The 23180-nt window shown below is 43.8% G+C and overlaps 1 protein-coding gene across 1 annotated transcript; it reads right to left on the bottom strand.

The window, feature by feature from the left end:
- Positions 1–3198: 3198 nt before the first annotated feature.
- Positions 3199–23109, bottom strand: LOC119646873 (P protein-like). The gene is made up of 12 exons (XM_038047500.1): positions 22179–23109; positions 14185–14362; positions 13915–14084; positions 13698–13849; positions 13350–13634; positions 13075–13278; positions 12897–13012; positions 12628–12766; positions 12218–12547; positions 3652–4147; positions 3505–3598; positions 3199–3404 (listed from the first exon to the last, which is right to left on the bottom strand). The coding sequence occupies exons 1-12, from the start codon at positions 22381–22383 to the stop codon at positions 3320–3322; spliced, it is 2454 nt and encodes an 817-aa protein (XP_037903428.1). The 5' UTR covers positions 22384–23109; the 3' UTR covers positions 3199–3319.
- Positions 23110–23180: the final 71 nt, after the last annotated feature.

Genomic DNA, 23180 nt, shown 5'->3' with positions numbered 1-23180 from the left:
AGTACAGAGCAATTTATACACCCATCTCCAAAAAAAAGGTGTTTTTCTGCTGCCACGCTAGAGGGCGCTGCGATCATTTTAAAGAAAAAAAAAAGTAGACGGCATTTTGACGTACAGGCTTAAACTACAGTCCGCAAACTAGGATTATTAAAAAATATTAAAAACTCAATTTTTGGTGCCTTGTTAAAGTTTTTTTTTTTGAATTTTGGTGTTTTTTTACGGTTTCTTCAATGAATAAAAAAAAAACTACTGAATGAATCGCAATTATCCTAGTTAGCGGACCGTAGAAATATATTCTGAATAAGTCGTGAAAATTTCAGAGAATTTCGTTGGATAGATTTTGCGCTATGGTGGCAACCGATTTTCAACATACAGTTTCGAGAAAAAAGGGGGATGGTCGTCTAACGTGGATAAAGATGAGAACTCTTCTACACCCTCTGGTCTACTCTTCCCATCCTTCTTCCCTCATGAGGTAGGGTTGACAATTCAAACTTTACCATAATGATATTAAAAAAAACACACTTTGAGAGCGGGGGGGGGGGGGGGAGAGAACCAAGACGAATTTTTCCCCGGACTTGAAGAAGGGGGACGTTTGCTTTTTCCCGCCATAAGCTCTCCAACCTTTCCGGGGATGAAGTTAAAAATTCAGCCTTTACCAATTATTTATTTCAATATACCATAAAGACACAAATATTATTTCCCAACCAACCTAATATATTAAGTTGGGGAAAAAGAAATGTCGTATTTGCGATCAACATTTGACGCTTTATTTAACATACTTAGAGTTATCCGATTTAAGTCAAATATGCGCCGTTTGCTCCTTATTTGCAAAAAGCTCAGACAGCCAGTTTTCGCAAGCCTCTTTTAAGGCCAACTTAGTAGCACTAAGAGCGTTTACCACGGACCGGAAGAGATGGTAATGACTTGGTGCCAGGTCCGGACTATACGGTGGGTGCGATAGGACATCCCATCCGAGCTCCCGTAGCTTTTGGCGGATCATCAAAGATGTGTGAGGCCGAGCGTTGTCCTGGTGGAACGCAACACCATTCCTATTGACCAATCTTCTGTAAATGGTTCCAAACGGTTTTATGGTCTTTACCCAGTTCCTGGCCAATCGAGCGGATGCTCACATGCCGGTCTACTTGGATGATTTCGACGATTTTACCGGGTTCAACGACGATTGACCTACCAGTATCGGGTGTATCTTCGACATCCACTACACCAGAACGAAATCGATCGAACCAACGCTGTGCTATGCGAATCGTTACAGTATCGGGCCCATAAACTTCACAAATTTTTTTGGCCGCCTTCGTTACATTTTTACCTCTCAGGTAGTAAAAATGTAAAATATGACGAATTTCCTGCTTGGTGGACTCCATCTGTCCAAAACTGTCAAAGAGACACCTGTAGCCCAGATTGTCGTCTTCAAATCGCCGTATAATTTCCCTAAATCCATTGCATTTTTGGGAGGCACTTCACCTTGGGCGGGGCAGGATTTGGCAATCTTACTATACTCACAGTGACCACTAGACAATTCGGAAGCAGAACAAGAGCGTGTCAAGCTCGAAAAAGAACTCTCGCAGAATGCTGCGAGGGATGCCCGAGCGGACGTTAAAGGCTTTTATGGGGGACAGATTTTCCGCGGCACTCAAGCCCAACATATCCTCCTTCAAATTATTGAATGGGTGACGGAAGCATGCGATCCTATTCAGCCCAGAAAACCCCAGTTTTCAACCCAATTACTGGTGCAAGAACCCAACTTTGTCTGCCACAAGTTTCCGAACAAGGAGGCTTGTTAGAGATTTCGGGGAAAGCTCGGTGGAAGGAGGCACATAGACATCTGCGATGCCACTTAAAAGAGGCTACTCAGAAGGACAAGGAGAACTCCTTCAAATAGTTGTGCTAATACGCTGGATGGGGTCTACAGGATGGTAAAGAAACATCAGGTGATCTGCCTGCCCCTTCTGAAAGATATTGCTGCTACTCTGGTTCCTCATTGTCAAAACTGTTTTAAAGCTGACAGTGAAAAGTTGGCCCTAAAAGAAGAAATATTCGCTGCTCTGTAGAGAAAGCCCAAATTAGTGTTGTTTGACAAACCCAATAAACCAATTGTAGATCCAGCATTATATGGCCGGATTTGTCTGTTGGTGTATCCAACAGGGAAAAGTGATGGAAAGGGTAATCTATAACAGACTATTTCCTGATGTGGATATTTATTCTTGCAAATACCAATATTTCGGGAACCACTTGTTCCCTTCACCAGTGCTAACAAGTTTCTATTTCCGGCGTTGGAAGCGGTAATGGCTTGCCAGAATGCCAGTATGGGTTCGGTGATGAATCTGGCCCTGATTTTTGCTGCTGCATTCTGTTGGCATTGGATGTAAAAAACCAATACAACTCCGTCAACTAAAACAGAATTATTGGAGCATTGGCCGGCATAAGACTTCTTGGATGGGGGACTACAGAGTTTGACACTGGGTTCCCTACTATGGAATGTCATGTATAATGGACTGCTTGTTCTTGCTGGCTCAGAAAAGGCTGCGATTGTCGGTTTTGTCGATGATTTGACTGTAGTTGTACAGTAAAGATCCCCAAGGATGTGGAGGTCTACACAGCCGAGACGAGAGAATGGTAAAGTTCTGGCTAGAAAGACCCGGGCTGGCCCTGGTGGGTAAGAAAATAGAAGAACACAATGAAAGTGCGAGTCAGTAGACATACGGTCACCTCAATTACCAAGTTTGAGTTTTAGGAAACACCTAGAGTATGCATGTCAAAAGGCAGCTAGTGTCACCATGCTCTTTCAGAGAAGGAAGGAGGTGAATTCGGTTTACCGGTTGATAGTTCTGGGGGTCTGCAGCGCTTGAAAAACCACATGAGATGAGACAGTATTTGTGGTGGCGAGCATGATCCCAGTCGATATTCTGGTGAAAGAAATAAGTGTTCTCTCTCATGCAAAACGTATGAAGGGACACACGGGACGCAGGAATGCGGTCAGAGTTGAATGATGTCTGGCAAAAAAGCTGGAACATTAGGCTATGGCTTGAGCGGAAAAACGGGGAGATCACAGTGGCTGCTACTGGCAACATCCGCATCGCTTTGGGCTGGATGATTCGCTGAATTGTTCTGGAGGGGGTGGTACAGCGGAGGAACCAGAGGATGTGATGCGCCTTTATGTGGAGCAAGTAAAACAGTCTCCGCTCTTATTTTCTGACTTTTATTCAATAACGAAATTAACATAACATAACATCAAAGGACATAGTTTTCCACGAACAGTGTTTACTATAATATAACGCGCTGCCTTAAAGAGAAACTTGGAAATTCAATGCCAATCGAGAAGAACATGTGAAAACAGAAGGTAAACAGTAATAACAATAACACTCGCCAACATCATGGGAAACACAATTCTGCAAAAGAAATCAAATTAATACATATTATTTACAATTTATCTAAATTTAAATGGTAAAAGAAAATATCTCTCCAAATCTGTGAGAAAAAAGAGCATACCTAAAGAATTTTATGAAGGAAATCTTATAACCATGTTGTTCGGCTATTCCAGCACACACCACATTCGCCGAAGCACCGTAGACTGTCCCATTTCCTATAATAGCAACCAGTCTAAATAGGATAGAAATAGATTTAAGGTACCAGTACCTCCTAGACAAGGACCAAAAGTCAAAGCCCACACCAGTGGCTGCAGCGGCAAGTTTAACTTCTCATTTTCTGCCAACGTGACTACGACCTTCACCATCATCGCTGTTATCGGAACACTGTCCACAAACGCCGAAGAAAGTGCCGAAATCCAAAGTATAAGAAAGATAGCACAGGCCAAACGTGAATCCTGCGGAACGCTGAGGATTATACTTTCCGTTTGTTGTCCTATCCACGTGATGAAGCCGAGTCGTGATAGTGATTCCATAGTGACAAACATGCAAGCGAAGAAAAGGAGAGTCGTCCATTCGATTCGCGATAGCAGACAATCCATGTCATCGCGACCTGAGATAATCAGAAGGAGAATCATCCCCGTTAAGGCCACCCAGCCCAGTGATAAGTGACGCAAACCGGGGATGGATTCCGTGAAGAACAAGACGATAATAAAAACCAGAACTGATGCTGACTTCATAAGTAGGGGCTTGTTTTTGAGTGGATACTGAAATGAAAACACATTTTCTATTAATATCAAAATTTGTATCGTATCAAAAAGGATCTGAGTTTTCCAGGAACCTACTACTTGCTAAAGATGTGATCAAAGGGTGATAAATACTGCATTGTAGTATATAGGATTGGCATGATATACCACATTAAATGCAAAGGAGAAAACACCAATGTCTCAACTACAAATCTACCTCCATATTCGCTCCTCATTTTCAGGTTGAGATTGCTGAGTACAGTCAGTCTACGACAGACAAGGCAGAGTATGGGCAGGGTTCAATTTTCAATTCATTTATTGCCCGCTTCGTTGATTTCAATGTGTCGTATAATCACTCTCCCTTCGAATTGACTGGTGTGGGGTCCATCATGGTCAAAATACTTGAAGAAAGTGACGTCCGTCCTCGTGAAGACGACGTGGATCTGGAAGCGTTATTCACCAAACTTGAGATTTCCTTTTCAATGGATCTGGAAGCGTTATTCACCAAACTTGAGATTTGCTTTTCAAAGTCGAGCAATCTTTTGGCTCTAGAAAGGAAAGAGGGCCGAGTGTAAAGGTTAATTTTGCAGTTTCTGCACACGCCAGGGTACAAGAGTCATTGAGGATTGAAAAGCTCGACTGGCGCCCAAAAAATTCACGTGGTCAAATCTCTTTACTCTTTACGTAGCACCAATGACATAAGAGATTGAATCAGGTGGTGGAAGGATTCGGATCCGCCCCGATCATATCTAAGTATAATAAAGTTTCAGGAAGGAACTTACGCTGTTTCCTTCAGTTCAAACTTTGCGTCGCTGTCTACCCCCCTGCAAGCGATACTAAGCTAAGATACTCTACTTAAACGACGAAATCTATATTTTTGTGCCTTCCATGCCACTTATGTGGGGCCACCAGGTTTAATCAATGTTAACCACATTAACAATTACAGAGGATGTCTGGTGTACGTTGAAGTAAGTCAAAGATTCCGACCATCGGCTAAGGAGCATTGATATACGATCTAAACCCAACCTCTATTTCCAACGCTTTGGATAGACGTATGCCTACCAAACTCAGTCGACCGGTCCTTGTGCTGATCCTGTGAAATTCAAACGTCCCGAATCAACGCAGTGTGTCGAATCCTCAACTAATTTAGAATCTACAATGGTCTCACCCAATCACGGCCTCAATGGAGCACATGATACAAGAACTCTTGCTGAACCAGGCGCTAATTCTTTAAAACCTTCTCGCAAAAAATGAACTCTTTTATAATCTGCCACTGGAATACGAATATTATTAGTCAACATAAAACAAAATGTCTCGTCAACAGTGGGATCGATATTGGAGACTCATCTCACCAGATAAAATTTGGTAATGTTGTACCTGGTTACTAGAGCAAAACTCTCTGGACTTCCATATCATCAAACTATCAATTTGATATTTTATCAAGCGATCTTATTGACTTTGGGAAAGCGAGGAATATAAAACAATCGACAATCTGCACAACTTTACTTTGATCTAAGTTCGGATCACTCGCCCGTCCTCATAGCATTCTCAAACATGTCCTTGAAATCAAGCCTCGAACTCTATCAAGCTGAGCATTTCCCAGGAAGTCTCAATGTCCCGTTTCAGATACTTCAAAATGTTCAAAAATAATCAACCACCTCATAAGAACAAACGACAGCTGACATCAACTAGAAAAGAGAAAAAGGAGAAACCTAACTATCTAAAGTGCTTCCTTGAAAATCGAACGTTGGCGATGAGAGGGACGGGGTAGCAAACCTGCCGGCTAAGTCAATACCAAGTGTCCAAAGAGAACCTCCAAAATATGACACCGAGAAAAGCTATATTCATATTGACTTGCTAGTTGTCATGCATAAGGCTAACGCTCAGAGGCAAAGTTAGGGCGATCATACCCTATTCTGCAGGGGACTCATCTGAAGTGGCCCCGGACGTATGTGTTTTCGGCTCGGTTATTTACGATTGGCCCCCTTTCATGATAGCTGTGGTTGTGCCCACATCACGGACAGAGCTCAACCGAGGAATTGCGCTTCACAACTCTGGTACCGTACCCCTTAGCTCCGGTAGAGGCTTTAGGTAGGCATTGCATCCACCCCTATGAATGCTAATCCTGCACTTAGTATAAATCGGTATTGCTCTGCCAGTCATAGCGGGGCTTTGGTTGAGGTCTGCAATTCGTGCATAAAGAGGATCGTGAGGATTTCTTCTCCAAAGAGGATAACTCGTGGCGTTTTTCAATCAAACTGACAGCTAACGGGGGGAAAATGACCACTTTCCAATCGCCAAGATGAACTCCAATCGATTCGTTTCAAAGTTGCCGAAGTGTACAGATTCTCGGAAGATCTCAATAATCTTAAAGAGGCTCTTGGTTTCCACCTTATTACAAGCAAAATGATCGAGCTGACATGCCTTGGTTACTTTCCTAAATGCCGGAAATTTTCACAAATAATGATGATTCCGGAGAAAGGTGGAAATGGAACACATGTCATGTCCTATAGATCGATAAGCCTGCTAACACTGTTACCAAAATTATTCAAGAAACAACTATTATCCAAGCTACCACAATACTTGGACCTCGCAAATTTATCAGTTGGCCTCCAAGATGAACTGTGCGGGCGGGCGGGGTAGTCAATACGGGGAAGGTTCATCTTAAAGAAGAACGAGCGGGTGAATTTGCGCTGTATCTTCTCTAAGGCAAGACAATCACAATTACAGAAGGGGGACCAAATCACGGAACAATACTCAAGGATACTTCTCACGAGGAAGTTAAAAAATATTATGGAGGGTTAGACCGAGACGAAATCAGTACAGGAACGCAGTACGAAACCTGACATTTTTGAAGCAAGTTTGGTGATATCGAAGTAGTTGCTGTCAAAACGAGCTCTATTGTAGAAGGTTACACTAGGTCGAGGATAAAATTCATATACGACAGAGAGTAACCACCAAGAAAGTAATGGCATTTGCTGACATTAAGAGCCAACTTATCAACTGTGCACCAATAAACCAAAGTATTCAGATTTGCCTGCAGGGAAGCGCAATTCATTAGTAATGAAACGAAGGAAAACAGCTTGAGGTCACCGGCATTTAACAAGCAAGGACCAGTGAAGAAGGGAGGTCGTTAATAAAGAATAAAAATAGAAGAGGTAGAATGAATCCTTGTGGCACACCAGAGGAGGGGGAAAACGGACTAGAAGTGCTATCATCAAAGGAAACACTACAGGAGGTTGGTCCGCTGGAGAATCACAGTAAATATAAAAAGACAAAGTGCAATGATCTCAGCTTCACTTAGAACAAAAGAATATGTGCCCCAGTTAGGCTTAACGAAGTAGCCACTCCTTAGTCTAAACAGGTAAAATACCTAAGAATACACCTGGACACCTGGCGCCGATTCTAAACGAGACAAAGATGAAGAGAAAGAAGCAGAAGTCATGGAGGATTTTATCTTCATCAGCGGTGTGACTGCGGAGATAACTAAGATATAAACGTCTTATGCAGGTTCACTCGCAACAAAAATGACTTTGATAATTTCCTTGAAGGTCAACAACAAACGGTGTCAAGTATACCCGAGATTCCCGAACCACAATCTTAGTTAGAGCTGAATAAGAGTGGAGGCTGTTTGGATAGTATGCGTAAGCATGAAAGCAAAGGTGTATCCACTTTTCATCCCGATTATTCGCAATACGATGGCAACAAAACAAACGCCAACAGAAAAATTCTTCAACCCTGCTTGAAGTCGTAGGAGGAACTCTTTTCTAGACTAGACCGAGGAATTAACTGCAACTTTCCTGGCGCGCTTCTCCAATCAGCTTAGGTGTTCACAAAGAGAACTATAAAAACTGGGTGAAGGACAAGCTCGAGAAAAGACCTTACAGAAGACTCAGGAATGATCCTCTGATAACCAATTTTGGCAGCCAACAGAGAGGAGATGGGAAAGAATGTCCACTATAGTCCTTAGATTTGTTGTTTAGGAGAAAACAAAAGAAATTACAGCTGTAGATCTACATGAAACCGACAGATACCAGAAGATTTATCCCCAGGACTTCAAATCACGCACATCAGCACAAAGTTGCCTCTTTCAACCGTCGGATGTTAACCTTTCCCATTTCTTCGGAAGGTGTAGGGCACATTTTTTATGTCGTCAGAGTGAATGGATATATCGACTTGACCATCAGCCGCTTGATCAACGAACGAAGAAGGATGCCTCGACGCCAAGCGCTTACTAAGCTGAATTTAGATCAACAGCCCAAAAGGAGAATAGCATTGGAATTTAACCAAATCAACCAGCTCAAAACTGTTTTGGGATCAACCAAGGACCCAATCGACCAAATCGCCAGGTGCGGTATATGAGAAATTTTCTGCGCAGATTGCAAAAAAAAGTGTACATCGAACAGACACGAAGGAATGTGGAAACACATCTAGGAGAGCACCTGAAGGAGGCAAAATTTATGAAAAGAAAGGGACAGACTTCAGATCAAAGCTAGCGGAATATGTCATCTTGAATAATCATATCATATGAAGAAGGGGACAGTTGGTCCCCGAAATACGTACAGATTTATCTAAGATTAAACACTGAAGGGTGGTCAAAGGGTAGTATAGGTCCCAGGGCGAAACGCGGATTGGTACCCACGATGGAGCATAAAACCTGGGAAATGCCTGCTGAACCAACACCAACAGCTCTACTACCAAACCCTATCTCCACCTCCACGTGGTGACCGCTGGGAGCTCTTTCGTAACGAAAGGCTGAAGACGGATAAAGATGAAGGCGAGTCTCCCCCGCCTAAAAACGGGACAAACTGTACCAACTGGTCCTCCAGGTTCGGGGTTGGGTAGGGCTGACAACCCTACACGGAAAACCGAAGTTATGGAGCCTCGGACAGGATGGACTTTAAAACGACGGACCCGGCAACGACAACGGATCAACGATTTGCGCATTTTCTCATGGAACGTGCGCTCCCTGTACAGAGATGAAGCTGTTGAGCAGCTAGCCGACACCCTGTCCCAATATAGGGCTGACATAACAGCGTTACAAGAGATGCGATGGACAGGGACCGGTTTCCTGGAGAAGAGCCGCTACGCCAAGTAGGGAAAGAGCCCGTATTCAGGCGATACGTTGGCTCCCATAGCTTACACGAAAAAACAAATGATAACGGACTGCGGATAAATCAATTAGCAGGGTCACACGAAATGGTTGTTGGAAGTAACTGGTTTGCGCGGAAAGTGGTCCACAAACATACGTGGGCCTCTCCAGACGGGACCACTTTCAACCAAATTGACCACGTGTTGATCGAACGCCGCCACCTCTCAGCCTTGATGAATGTCAGAACATGTAGGAGGGGGGCCAATATAGACTCGGATCACTATCTCGTTGACATGCTGCTCCGAGCTCGAATAACAATACCACCTAGAATCCCCTCTGACAATCAGGTGAGAGTGAACACTGAAGCCATCCACAACACAACCCTCCGCGAAACCTATAAGAGGGAAATGGATGCCGCAATAACCGCAGTCAACAGAGGACCTGGAGATGAAACATCAACAAATGATCTTCACAATCACCTGAAGAACGTTATCATTGATACGGCCACAAAGACAATTGGCCCCAGCCGCAAAAGGAGTCGGAACGGCTGGTTTGACGATGAATGTAAGTTAGCAATGGAATGGAAGAATGCCGCATACCGAGTAATGTTGCATTCTCAAAGAACGCGGGCACGCGCAGAGACTTATCACGAACTTCGTCTAGCGGAGAAGCAACTTCACAGAAGGAAAAAGGAAGCCTGGGAGAACCAACAAGTTTGTGAACTGGAAAAGTACAGGGAGCAACCGCACCAGGCGCGCAAGTTTTACCAACAAGTCAGCAGGATGAAGCCTTATACACCTCGATGCTCATCCTGCCGAGACAAAGAGGGAAATCTGATTTCCTACAGAATGGGCATATTAGAGCGATGGGTTGAGTACTTTGATGAGCTACTGAATAACCAGAACATCGGCGAGTTGGAGGTCCCGTCAACTGAAGACGACGGACAAATACTGCCACCACCAAGTTTAGGAGAAACAGTCCGTGCAATTCATCGACTAAAAAATCATAAGTCGCCAGGAGCCGATGGAATTACAGCCGAATTGGTTAAATATGGAGGCGACCAGTTACACCAAGTGGTTCATCAACTTGTGCTCAAGGTATGGGACAGCGAATCAATGCCTGACGATTGGCAACGAGGCATTATCTGTCTCATAGATAAGAAGGGAGATATCACACAGTGCAGCAATTATAGAGGTATCACGTTGCTGAGTACCATTTTTTAAGATATTCTCCGCTATCTTGCTAGGCCGGATAGCCCCATACGCCCAGAACTTGATTGGCCCATACTAAAGAGGCTTCACTCCAGGCAAATCAGCAACAGATCAGATTTTCTCTGTGCGGCAAGCGATGGAAAAACTGTCGGAATATGGACAACAGTTGCACCATCTATTCATCGACTTTAAGGCTGTCTATTATAGCATAGCCAGGGTAAAACTGTACACGGCCATGAGAGAATTCGGTATCCCGACGAAATTAATAAGACTGACTAGGCTAACCCTGACCAATGTGCGAGGCCAGATAAAAGCAGCAGGATCACTCTCAAGACCATTCAACATCAACAACGGTCTAAGACAAGCGGATGGCCCTATCATGCGTCCTCTTTGACCTGGCCCTCGAGAAAGTGATCCGTGATGCTGAGGTAAATGCAAGAGGTACGATCCTCTTCAAGTCCACCCAACTACTGGCCTATGCTGACGATATCGACATCATGGGAAGAACCATCCGAGACGTACAAACTGCCTTCATCCAGATCGAGCAGGCGGAGTGTGGCGCGAGATCTTGGGTTGCACATCAATGATGGCAACGTCAGCACCGAAGACGAATCAACCAACAACATCAAACCGCACTGGTCAAACACAAACACGAAGAAGAATAAGGATAGGAGAATACAACTTTGAGACCGTTGACAATTTCTCCTATCTAGGGTCGAAAATCACAACCGATAACAGCTACGATGACGAAATCCGCGCACGGTTGTTGTCAGCCAACAGAGCCTATTTCAGCTTACAAAAACTGTTCCGCTCGAAACGTCTCATCATAGGGTCAAAGCTCTTACTGTACAAGACAATGACCTTGCCAGTCCTCATGTATTCCTCGGAAACTTGGGTTCGAGAGAAGAATCCTCCGAATAATTTTTGGCCCCCTACATGAGGATGGACGATTCCGTAGCCTACACAATGACGAAATCTATCAGCGATGCCATGACCGTCCGGTTGTGGATACAATCCGGCTCAATAGGTTACGGTGGGCAGGTCACTTAATCCGTATGGATAAGGATGATCCCACCCGGAAAGTCTATAAGGGCAATATCTATGGTAGAAAAAGAAGACGAGGCAGACCCTGCCTAAGATGGAGCGATGGCGTAGGTCAGGACGCCAGACAGCTTTTAGGGATATCAAATTGGTGGACCTTGGCGCAAAACCGGGATGTCTGGAGTTCCTTATTAAGGCAGGCCTAGACCGGTTACCGGTTGTTGCGCCGTTGATGGTGATGATGATCATCCTCATCCATACGGATTAAGTGATCCGCCCACCGCAACCTATTAAGCCGGATTTTATTCACAACGGTCGTGGTATCGCTCATAGATTTCGGCGTTATGTAGGCTGCGGAATCCTCCATCCTCAGCCAAAAATCTTGGACTGAAGAAGGGGACAGTTGATCCCCGAAATACGTACAGTGTCCCCTGTCCCATTTTTCAGTGTTTGATCTCAGATAAAACTGAAGAAGGGGATAGTTGGTCCCCGAAATACGTACAGATTTATCTAAGATAAAACACTGAAGAAGGGGATAGTTGATCCCCGAAATACGTATTTGTATAGATTAGATACTTTTAGCCAATAAAAAGGTAAAATATCTTCCAAGGCAATCTTTCATTTCAAGTTCACTTGATTAGTGGATACGCAGATGATTACGTCGAATTTGTTTAAGGATAATAGCCAACCGCTCTATCTATAAAATACTATTCTTTTTCTAATTACAAACTTTCACCACCTACTTACCATAGATCTCAAATTTTCCAAAGTATGATTATAATCATCTGTTGAGACCGTTCCGGCAGTTTCCATTTTTTTCAGACGACGTCTCAACACACGTACCTTCTTCAGTAACGTATCTTTCACAACATCTGCATCTTTCGAATAAGAATTTATTGATCCTGCCGCTCTCTTCCAAACAGATATTTCACGTCGTAGATTTTTCAATTCTTCAGATTCAGTTAATCGTAAATTGTGAATATCACGGAAAATATATCGGAAATGGAGGGAGGTTTGGATAACTACCAAGATTACTCCGGGTACCATGTGTGCGATGAATGTTATGAACGTCACGCCCTGTGGATGAAATATTCTTTTTATGTTAGATAAACTGAATTGAATACTATGAGTCAGAGGGAAAGTTTCTGGAAAATTACATTGTTTTGAATGTAGTGATTGTTCGTTATAATTATATTCGGTGGATCTCCGATGGGCGTCATAGTTCCTCCGATGTTGGCGTGCACGACTATTGCCATTAGTATAGGAACAGGGTCCAGTTTCATCACTTCGCACAGTCTAATTTTGAATTGAAATAGTAATCCTATCTTAATATTTTATTTAGTAATATTAAGGTATGAGTTTAGTGCGCTTTTCAATTACGTTTTCAAGTTTAGCTCCCTTTGGGGAAAACTGTTGTCTACCTTACCTTATTGTAATTGGTGTCATCAGAAGCACAGTAGTAACGTTATCCAGAAATCCTGAGACCAAGCATGTTATCAAGCATAGACAATGGATGAGAGGCCAGATTTTGCCGTTGGATATCTACAGTTTATGATTTAATCGGAGTCAATTTTTAAAGAAATTTGGTATAGCTATCTCCTCACTTCAAACGTTAAAACTGCTAAATAATCAAAAATTCCAGTCTCTGTGAGAACTGCCACAAGGGCCATCATAGAAAACAGCAGAAGTAGCGTGTCAGTGTCCATCCATACCACTATCTCCTCCATGGTCGGTCTATCACCAAAGACCGCCAGAACAGCAATAGCCATCGTAGCTGAAATTATACTAGCAAAAGTTCTGTGGACTATCTGCAGACACCACAAATTTATCAAAGTTAGTCACGTTGACAAGCCAAAAAGTTTGACAATTTCTCATTTACCTCCCAGATAATCAATATATACATTATGGCCAGGATCAATGCCCCGAACAAAGCCCCGGTTGGAATATCAACTATTTCGGGATTATAGAAAACCTCCATCGCGAACAAGTCATACGTTTGAACCTGAGACTGTTTTGAAATCGATAGTTGTATGACCCTAGATCCTTGATCAAGAATCTCTTGTTCGAAGGATGATAGCTCGAAGCGCCGCGTAATGGCCCTAAGCTTCGAGGTTTCATAATATTGCGGCCGCACGGTAGGTACCTTCCATATATCCAAAATATTCTAGAACATAATTAATTAGGATACAAAAGTGATCCAGGTTCCAGGATTCAGGTTAGCACATACCAGTAGAAATGAGTCGTTACTTTTGTCCACAATTTGAAATTGAACTTCCAGAAAATTCGTTTCATTTCCTTCGATCTCCAGAGGACTCAAAAAGGCTCCTTGGAAAGTTAGTTTAAAGAGGCTATTGGAAGGTCTGTTGCCAAGAGTGAATTCTGTAAGGACGAGCAAAAACTGTTATTCCTTTTCGAAGTTAGAATCCCGATACCTCGAATACAACCTTTAACCCCAATCGACGGGATCACAATCTGGGTCCCTTCGGTGGTCTTCTCCCTCGTTGTAGCTAATATCGAAGTCACAATGAGCCAGATTACTAAAAGTGAAACCATCCTTGCGTACTTCCTGTATCTTTCCGGTTGGGTGACTACTTGAGCAGATACAATTGAAACCCTAGACGCAATGAGACATGTATAAATTCATAATTATGTAAATCTTGGGAACGGACACTGAAAATTAAATCAATTTTGCGGTAATTACTGGACAGACTTACTTTTTATTGACGGGAATATTGCCGATAGTTCTATTAGGACTAATTGATACGAATTCCGTTTCTTTTGTGTTATCGTCATTGTCTGTCGTGTGTTCATTGTTATCATGATCATATTCGTTATCTGGATTCTCACTTTCGTCGGTCACTTCATTTGCGGCTTCTGTGTCTATTGGTTTGCCTGTATGATTCCAATCAACAGAATATCGCAGTTAATGAGTGGAATAATTGTTAAAGATTGATTTAAAGATAGGTACGACTAAAATTTTGAAATAATTACACAGTTAGTATTTATGTTGACAAAGATAATTCCACTTCCCATAATTGTCAGATTATCGGCGCTATGGGAAACATATTCAAGATGTAACTATTATACAATCGTTTAAATGTTGACTTCCGATGTCGAAAGAGATAATTTTTCTATCTAATCTAATGGAGAAGAGAGGGGTACACAATTACTTAAGTGACACTCTTACGGCATGCTGTAGTTCGCTATTGAGGGTGTTATAAGGAGAGCATTGCTAGTAAGGTATAGGTTTGAAATTTGTAATGACTAAGAGGTATTGAGATGGTCAAATGACAACCATGAGTGGCTGGAGACGACCTAGAGGGAAGAGCTATCCTAAGATAGAGAGCCTACAAGAAATTGACTAAGTTGACCATTAAGGTCTGCCCACAAATACTCCATCCAAGCGCTTCCAGTTAACCCGTTGGGGAGTTCCGTCCCCACGTACTCGAGAAGGGCGATCAGACCCGAGTCTGCAAGGGACTCATCTGAAGTGGCTCTGCCACGAAGCCTCACCGGAGATTACCTGGTACTATGGGAACCGGGATGGCCCTCTGAGAGCATATGCTCCAGGAGAATTCCTGGAGGATGTGTTCTCGGCCCGGTTATTTGCAGTTGGCCCCCTAGTGGGAGTTTCATGGTGGTTGTGGTTATGCCTACATCGCGGGCAGAGCTCCTCGGATCTCGAGCGTGGAGTTGCGCTGTACAACTCGGGTGCCGTACTCCTTAGTTGCGGCAGAGGTGTTAGATAGGCCTCGCATGCACTGGTATGAATGCTGAGCCTGCACTCAGTATAAACCAGGACCGCTGTGCTTGCATGGCGGGGCTCTGATTGTAGTCCCAAAATCAATCCGTGTCCGAAGAGGACCATGGGATTAAGCCTTCACGGCAGGTACTCACGTTAAACCCCCAGGACTTTCATCCAAGCGCCCTGTCGACACATATTTGCACGCCTCTGTGCTAGCCAAGCTCGGGAATGTGGGGGAAGCCTTTGAGCGTTTTTATCCCTCACATGTCATTTTACAAAAATTCAACCCACGCACCAATATACACACGTTAATTTTGTAAAATGACACGGGATGTCAGACCTTCGGTCAACATGCCACCTTTCCAGATGAGCGGCAAAGAAATCGAAGGAAGGACTGGCCAGAAGGTTAAGTAGCTTACCTATAAGTAAAATCGCATGAACTTCCAACTAACTGCATTTCTAAGCAACGAGAATAGTTCCAGGCAACAGACAGAGTTGGATGTAATCCTATGGGCAAGCGCTTTCAGAGTTGTAATGGTAAGATTCAAAGATCGTGCACTTGCACAAATCACATATCCTGATCTCCTCCGGACCATAACAGCATACTCACTGAAACCCTCAAGATAATTACTCAGTTCTGGTTCGCCTAAGCGGCCGCTGAATATTTCAAACAAAAACATTTTCCGTCACCCATCCTGGAAAAGTGGGTTCCATTAAATGAAAGAACCCCTCTTCATTAATGTTTGACCTATCCACTGCCATTTCCTCTCTCTAATCAACACGTTCCCAGGTACCTGGCCTGTGCGTCGACGAAATGCTTCATGTGTTATTGTCTCGGCTCAAAAAACTTTTATGACATGATGAAGGCATGAGTTTATGAAAGCTATGCTTCCGAGTGACAGCGATGGTCACTTTCCATGTACTATTCCCATATAAAAGTGCAGAGACGATATTGACATGGAGCAGTATCAACTTTGAATATGTCTAGCCTTTCTAAATTTTGGACAAAACAGCTAAGCCTTAACTATACCTCCAACAACAGCAAGTTTAAAGCTGTAGACTTTCTGTCCATAAATTCAAATAGAAAGAATGCGACGACCTTGAAATCTCTCATAAAGTTGGGTTAGGCGGTGGGCAAGCCAGTCTTTTTCCAAAATAAACAGTTGGCGCAATTGACTATGAAGGTACGCCCGCAAAGGCTATAGCTCCAATGAACTGTGCGCAGGTCTCTTCGCTAGCCAGGCTCAGGAATGTGGGAGCGGCTCTTTTTGAACACATGTGTCATTTGCGAAAATGTCACGTGTCTTTTAGTCGATACATGGGATCGCGACAGAACCTAAAATAGAAAAGAAGGAGTAATGCGTGAGCCTATAGAAAACCACTCACAAAGCTAAAATTGAAAATTAGAAAATAATGTCTCGAGTGCGTGTGTAAAGCCATGAAACTCGAAACCCAAGAGCCCCGATAGGGAGGGAAGATCGACGACGGATTGGATTGATTGGTTGGTATCGTCTACCGTGATTTTATCCCCGGATTTTCGGTTCACAGGACTTGAACTAAAAGTAGTGCTTCGTCGACGTTGCGGCCCATAGGCAAGTCATAAGCCTTGATCTGACATAGCTATTTACCTGATGATACCTGAACAAGCACGAAATTGTATGAACACATCCTCCTATAGTTTGAGCATAGGCAATCCTATAGCTAAAAATGGTCTACCGGTAACTTCCAACAAGCCTTTAATAACTTCAAAATCTATGAGGAGGAAAGTAGAGTGAGAAACCTGCTGGTCTGGAGTGGGTCAGGGCAGAGGAAGAACGGGAACAGGATCGACTGAGTAGTTAAAATTCAAAATGAAATAATCGAACTCAGGAGCAGGGCCCTATATGGAACTGATGCAGCAACATCGGTTGTGACCTCCAGCTGTGCGGTAATCTCTAACCACCCTCAAGTCAAAGCTGGCTACAGGATACAAGTAATGACGGTCCTCTCGGCTGAACTGACTGGAGTAAACATGGTCATGCAAAGAGAAGATCAAACAAGTCGGGAAACCGGAAGCTGGACGCTTCAGGTACGAAAGGTTTTGTGTATTTCTTAGTAAGTAGCACGTAATATATCCATATATTATGTGAGAATAGAAGCTGACATAATAGCAAAGCATGAAGTGGCAATAATACATAATCTAGAACTAGTAATATGTAACATAAGTCCTGCCTGTTTGGACAGGCTCCGACACAATTGTGCTTGCAAGTGTCGTCACAAAATGTATGGAAACATATGTGGACTATCTAATCTACAACGAGTCTGGAAGCACAGGGCCCAGTGCTCAAAAACTGACAGTCGGCACACATAGGCCGAAACTGGCGTCTGTATGAGTATCGTCAGAGAACTGGTTTCGCAATAGCCCGAAATCGATGCTAAAAATGCATTTGCTAATACAAAATATGACATGTACATGGCCACGCATGATCAGAAAGATATAATATAAGCGATACAGGGAGTTTCGTAGTGGGAATTCGATTCCTCTCTCAATCAAATTTCCAAAGATTTTTTTTTTTATGAGTTGCAGGATGATTTTAGGTAATATCTTCACGGCAGTAATGCCCATCTAATTGTCGCATTCAAGATGGGTGCCTTTCTTCATAATCTTAACGATCATCTGTTGGGAAAGACCTCAGATTCCCAAGATTTGCAAATGATGGTTAGTAACCACTCTGCAAATACTGTAAGGAATGCATTTGGAACTTCGACAGGGAGACTGTCATGGCCTTTGGTTTTACTCCATTCGAACGCTCATAACTACAATATTGAACTCATTAGGAAGAATTGGAACGGGGCACTTGGCTTCGGCTCTTAATCGTTCATGTTCAGAATAGAACCCGTCGAAACTATATTCCCTGATCTCATTCCTCTCCTGTCTTTACTGGAAGAAATCGAAGAGTTCAAACGTCTCGACTGTACTGATGACATCTACATATCTGCTTTTTCGTCAAGCGATGGATGCAAATATCTACGGAAGAAAAGGCAATGGGACCCACTTTAAGAACAACATCAACAAGATTGATGTCCCCAAACTTGAAGTCGAAATCTACCGATCTGCACTGAAGGGGAGAATATTTAATCTATCAGCAAGGAAAGTATCTTGTAAGAGTAAGTGTGGATGTACCGGGGGCAGATTCGCGGTCTGCAAGGAGGAGACATGCAGGTAATTTGGGACTCCTCTTGCGAAAAACCAAGAGCTTGCATAATTCTCAAACGTAATTTAAAATACATATGTCTTTCAGAGTTCTTAACCGGGGACCTTGTGACTATCAAAGTCTCATTGGAAGCCGGGAGGAGCACTCGAGAGGCAGTTGTAGCATCGGGATACTTCCCAGGAGACGAGAGCCGGACTCCACCGGAACAAGTCGCAAAGCTGACGGAGTATTGCGAGGAGAGGGCGTTACCACTTCTTCTCGGCTGCGATGCCAACGCCGACCACGAAGTGTGGGGAAGCAGCGACACTAATCGTAGAGGTGAGTACCTTCTCGAATTTATTCTTAGCAATAAGTTAGAAATATACAACGTAGGGAACACTCTAATATTTGTGACCAGCACCAGACAAGAGGTACTAGATATAACTCTAGGAAATACCCTAATGAACGGGATGGTCAGGAATTGGAGGGTGTCGGATGAACCCTCAATGTCTGATCACAGGATAATCAGATTCGACATTGAGGGTAACTCCGAAATAAAAAGAATAATAAGGAATCCCAAGAGAACGGATTGGGAATCCTACACAACGCACCTGAGCAACAACATTGCCCACCTTCAAGGGGGCGGTGACATCAGGAGCGAACTGGAATTAGAAACGGTGGTAGAAAACCTTAACACAATCGTCATTGACGCATATGAGGCCAGCTGTCCGGTCAAGAGAGTCAAGTCATCAAGGGATGTACCATGGTGGAACAAGAACCTAGCCAGAATGAGAACAGAGGTATGAAAACTCTTTAACCGGGCAAAACAAACCGGGGACCTGTGGAGGTATAAAAATGCACTGACTGCGTATAGCAACGCAATCAGGGAAGCGAAACGGAACAGCTTTAGGGAATTCTGTGAAGGGATTGAACAGATCACAGCAGCAAGCAAGCTGTACAAGGCTGCAGCCAAAGAGGAGGAATATCCTCTGTCTGCTTGAAAAAGGAAGATGGGACATTCACCGAGAATGAGGAGGACAGGGTACACCTGCTTCTCAGAACTCATTTCCCGGGGTCCTACCCCTCGGCGGCAGGCGACAACAATCTGCCTGACACCCCAACAACGAATAAAAGGGGAAGGAAAGAGAGCTGGAAACTAGCAAAAGAGGCATGCTCAGAAGCTAGGCTAAGATGGGCAGTGGGAACTTTTAAACCAATGAAATCTCCCGGAATAGGTGGCATTTTCCCAGCACTTATCCAGAGAGGCCTAGGAATTATCTTAGAGTCTCTTCTGAGGGTGGTAAGGGGGAGCATAGCACTGGGATACATACCAAGGGCATGGAGACGGGCAAAAGTGGTCTTTATTCCGAAAGCGGGTAAAAAGGATCCTTTCCTCAATCTGCCTAACATCGTTCGTACTCAAAACCGTGGAGAAGGTCATAGACAACTATATTAGAACTAACGTTCTAAAGCGTAATCCCCTACATCACTGTCAACACGCTTACCGGGCAGGGCGGTCAACTGAAACTGCTCTGTATCAGCTGACAGAGGTACTACAGGACGCCATAGAAACAAAAGAAATTGCACTGTGCGCGTTTTTGGATATCGAAGGAGCATTCGACAACACATCGCACACAGAGATACAGGATGCCCTAAGCCGCAAAGGAGTGGGAAACATCCTGGCACTCTGGATGGGCAAAATGTTAGAAAGCAGACAAATAGAGGTACAAACAGGTACAAATTCTATTATCATGAACACCACTCAAGGCTGTCTACAGGGTGGAGTACTATCGCCGCTGATGTGGAGTATGGTAGTGGATGAACTCCTGGACGTGTTAACTAATACTGGAATACAAGTCCAGGGCTACGCGGACGACATCCAAACTGGATTAAGGGTTACTAGTGCCTGGTGCGGGAAGGTGGGACTGTGGATCAGCCCAGCCAAAACCACCATAGTACCATTCACTAGGAGGCGTAAGCTGGATCACCTGAAAGCCATAACATTACATGATATGGAGGTGAAACGAGAAACAGAGGTCAAATATTTGGGAATCACTCTAGACCAAAAATTACTCTGGAAGACACATGTCGGAAACACTTGTCGGAAAGCCACGAAGGCTCTGATGACTTGTAGATCCATAGCAGGAAAAAAATGGGGTTGCAGCCCGAAGATACTACTTGGGATATATACTGCAATAATAAGGCCAATGATTACCTATGGAGCGGTAATCTGGGCAGAAAGAACCCAACTCAGCACACAAGCCAGAGAATTACATAAGGTCTAAAGGCTGGCTTGCGTGTGTATCAGCGGGGCAATGAGGACATGCCCAACAGCATCCCTGGAGGTCCTCCTGGGATTAACCCCTCTCCATCTGCACATACAGATACAGGCAAGGAGATCAATATTCAGGATGGCTGGTAGTATGAGTGAGGCGGGGAGCTGCCTAAATCGAAGGAAGATTGATATTCTTTCTAGGCGGTATCTCGAATTACTGATACCGAGGGAGAACATGACAACGAGGTTTCAATTCGATAAGAAGTTTGAAACACGTTGGAGTAACAAGGCAAACTGGGAGAGCGTGACTGGGACAAACGGCTTAAACCAGCAACTGATTACTTGGTACACTGACGGATCCCTCACATCAGAGCGAGCGGGTACCGGTGTCATTGGTCCAAGGAAAATGTACTTCGAGCCAATGGGCAGGTACACTAACATATTCCAGGCGGAAATTTACGCCATAGACAAATGTGCCTCCTTTAATCTGCAAAGGAACTACAGGGGACAGAACATAGCTATTTTCACCGATAGCCAAGGAGCGATCAAGGCACTTAGGTCCAACCAGGTGAACTCTAAACTGGTATGGGAATGCCTTGAGAGACTGAATACACTCGGCTCGTCCAAGAAGGTCTGGATAATTTGGGTTCCAGGCCATGCTGGGTTGGAAGGCAACGAGGCAGCGGACGAACTAGCCAAGAAGGGAGCAGGGATGCCTTTACACGGGCCAGAACCCTTTTGTGGAATCGGAAACGGTTTCATGGCTATGAATCTAAGAAACGAAGAGAAACGGTTGAGGGAACTATATTGGGCGGGCCTACCAGGGATGGAGCAGTCCAGGGTGCTTATTGGGGGATACGAACCCATGCGTACAAAGGATTGCTTAAACCTCACCAAAAAGAACCTCCGAATCATAGTGGGAATTCTCACTGGTCATTGTCGGCTGAACTGTCACATTGGGAAGCTAGGGGTATCTACAGACACTGCCTGCAGGTTTTGTGAGGAGGACGACGAAACTTCTATGCACGTCCTGGGACAGTGTCCGGCACTTGTGCAAAGTAGGTCGAGACATCTGGGAGAACACTTAATACCAGATGCAAAGCTGAAACTTCTGGAAGTGGGGAACATACTAAAGTTCCTAACGTTTACAGGCCTGCTTGAGATACTATGATCAATAGGTACACTATAACCAGTAAAAGGGGCACAATAGTTCTTCAAGGACGCGGTGCGACTTTCCCTTAACAGAATAATAATAATAAGCTTCTTTAGTTGGGAACCAAATATTCGTAATACGTTCACTGACCGCTGAGAGAGCTCCATTTCCGTTCACATATAGTACTTACACTACTTAAAGTTTTTGTATGATCATATTCGATATTCTCCATAAGCGAAACAATTGCAGCTTCATTCAACCCCTGACTACCCTTCACTCCTCATATAACAAAACACTTGCTTCGAGATGAACTTTTATGTCGCACTCAAAAGATACCACCATAAATCGCAACCTGCACTTACCATGCAATTTCTCATGCTCTGTTTTGAATAATGCCAAGCTGGGGTCCTGCCGAATTTTTGCGGGTAACTCACTCCACACTTTCAAAGAGTCCTCGGACACACTATTCCGTGGCTCATCACCTCCCAGTTTCGAAATGTAACTTTTTTGAGATTCACTATCATTTCGTTGACCAAGTCGCTTCGTTATTTTCAGTTTCCGCTTCATTTTGTTAAGTCACGGATACGATTATTGGCTCCGTAATTAGTAAGGATGATAACCCGTTTGTTAAGATTGATTTTTCAGGCTTTTTAGTATTGACTCAAACAAAGAAAAGGTGCAAGTTAGAGGACACTTGAATGTTACGAGGCTAACGCATCATACAATGTACTATCATTCGTCCTGTTGCGCATCGGTTAAAAGCCGGTAACAGACGGGAGCAACACTTCAACGTAAATGAGGCGTACATACATATTTTCAAGACGATACTCGATTGCGTACTGCTTCTTCCCGTTTCACATCGTAACTTATACAATTAAAAGCTTCGCCTGGAGCTGAATGCAGACTGTGTTGAGCATGGAAGCACTGGGTTCAAACGATCTAGACTTCTACACTTCGTCGTTCTTGTCCGCATTAACTCATTGAGGAGAACGTGGAGTACAAAAACAATGGTGCCATCAAAATATTCTTCCAATTTACGTACTGCCCACGTAAGACACTAAACACATTATTTATAAAAGTTAATCTGACGCAGAGAAAGAACTACTTGTAGCCTAGATACTCGTATCTGCGTGGTATCAAATTGCCAACGATATTTTAGGCCACAACAAAGTTCCTAGATATCCACCCCTATGCCTAGGAGGGAAGGTTTGGTAGTATCCTGGCACAGAAATACTTCACGTTCGAATGGTAAGAGTCAATACTTTCCGGTGAGGCTGCCAGCGCGGTAGTCCACACTGAGTGTATTTGGAGTGGTTAGTATCTGTTTATTCTCGACAGTATCGATTTTCTCGGATGGGCTCATG

This window comes from Hermetia illucens, chromosome 1, assembly GCF_905115235.1.
Source record: "Hermetia illucens chromosome 1, iHerIll2.2.curated.20191125, whole genome shotgun sequence".
NCBI classification, from domain to species: domain Eukaryota; kingdom Metazoa; phylum Arthropoda; class Insecta; order Diptera; family Stratiomyidae; genus Hermetia; species Hermetia illucens.
The sequence above is the reverse complement of the archived record's forward strand: the minus strand, read 5'-3'. Positions and strand labels throughout refer to the sequence as shown.

Excerpts from the sequence above, each read along its gene's own strand:
- LOC119646873 (XM_038047500.1), bottom strand. The coding sequence starts at position 22,383 with ATGAAGCGGAAACTGAAAATAACGAAGCGACTTGGTCAACGAAATGAT. Across the intron at positions 14,363-22,178 it reads AGAGCATGAGAAATTGCATG|GCAAACCAATAGACACAGAA; the intron begins GTAAGTGCAGGT and ends GGAATCATACAG. Across the intron at positions 12,548-12,627 it reads ATCACTACATTCAAAACAAT|GGCGTGACGTTCATAACATT; the intron begins GTAATTTTCCAG and ends TTTCATCCACAG.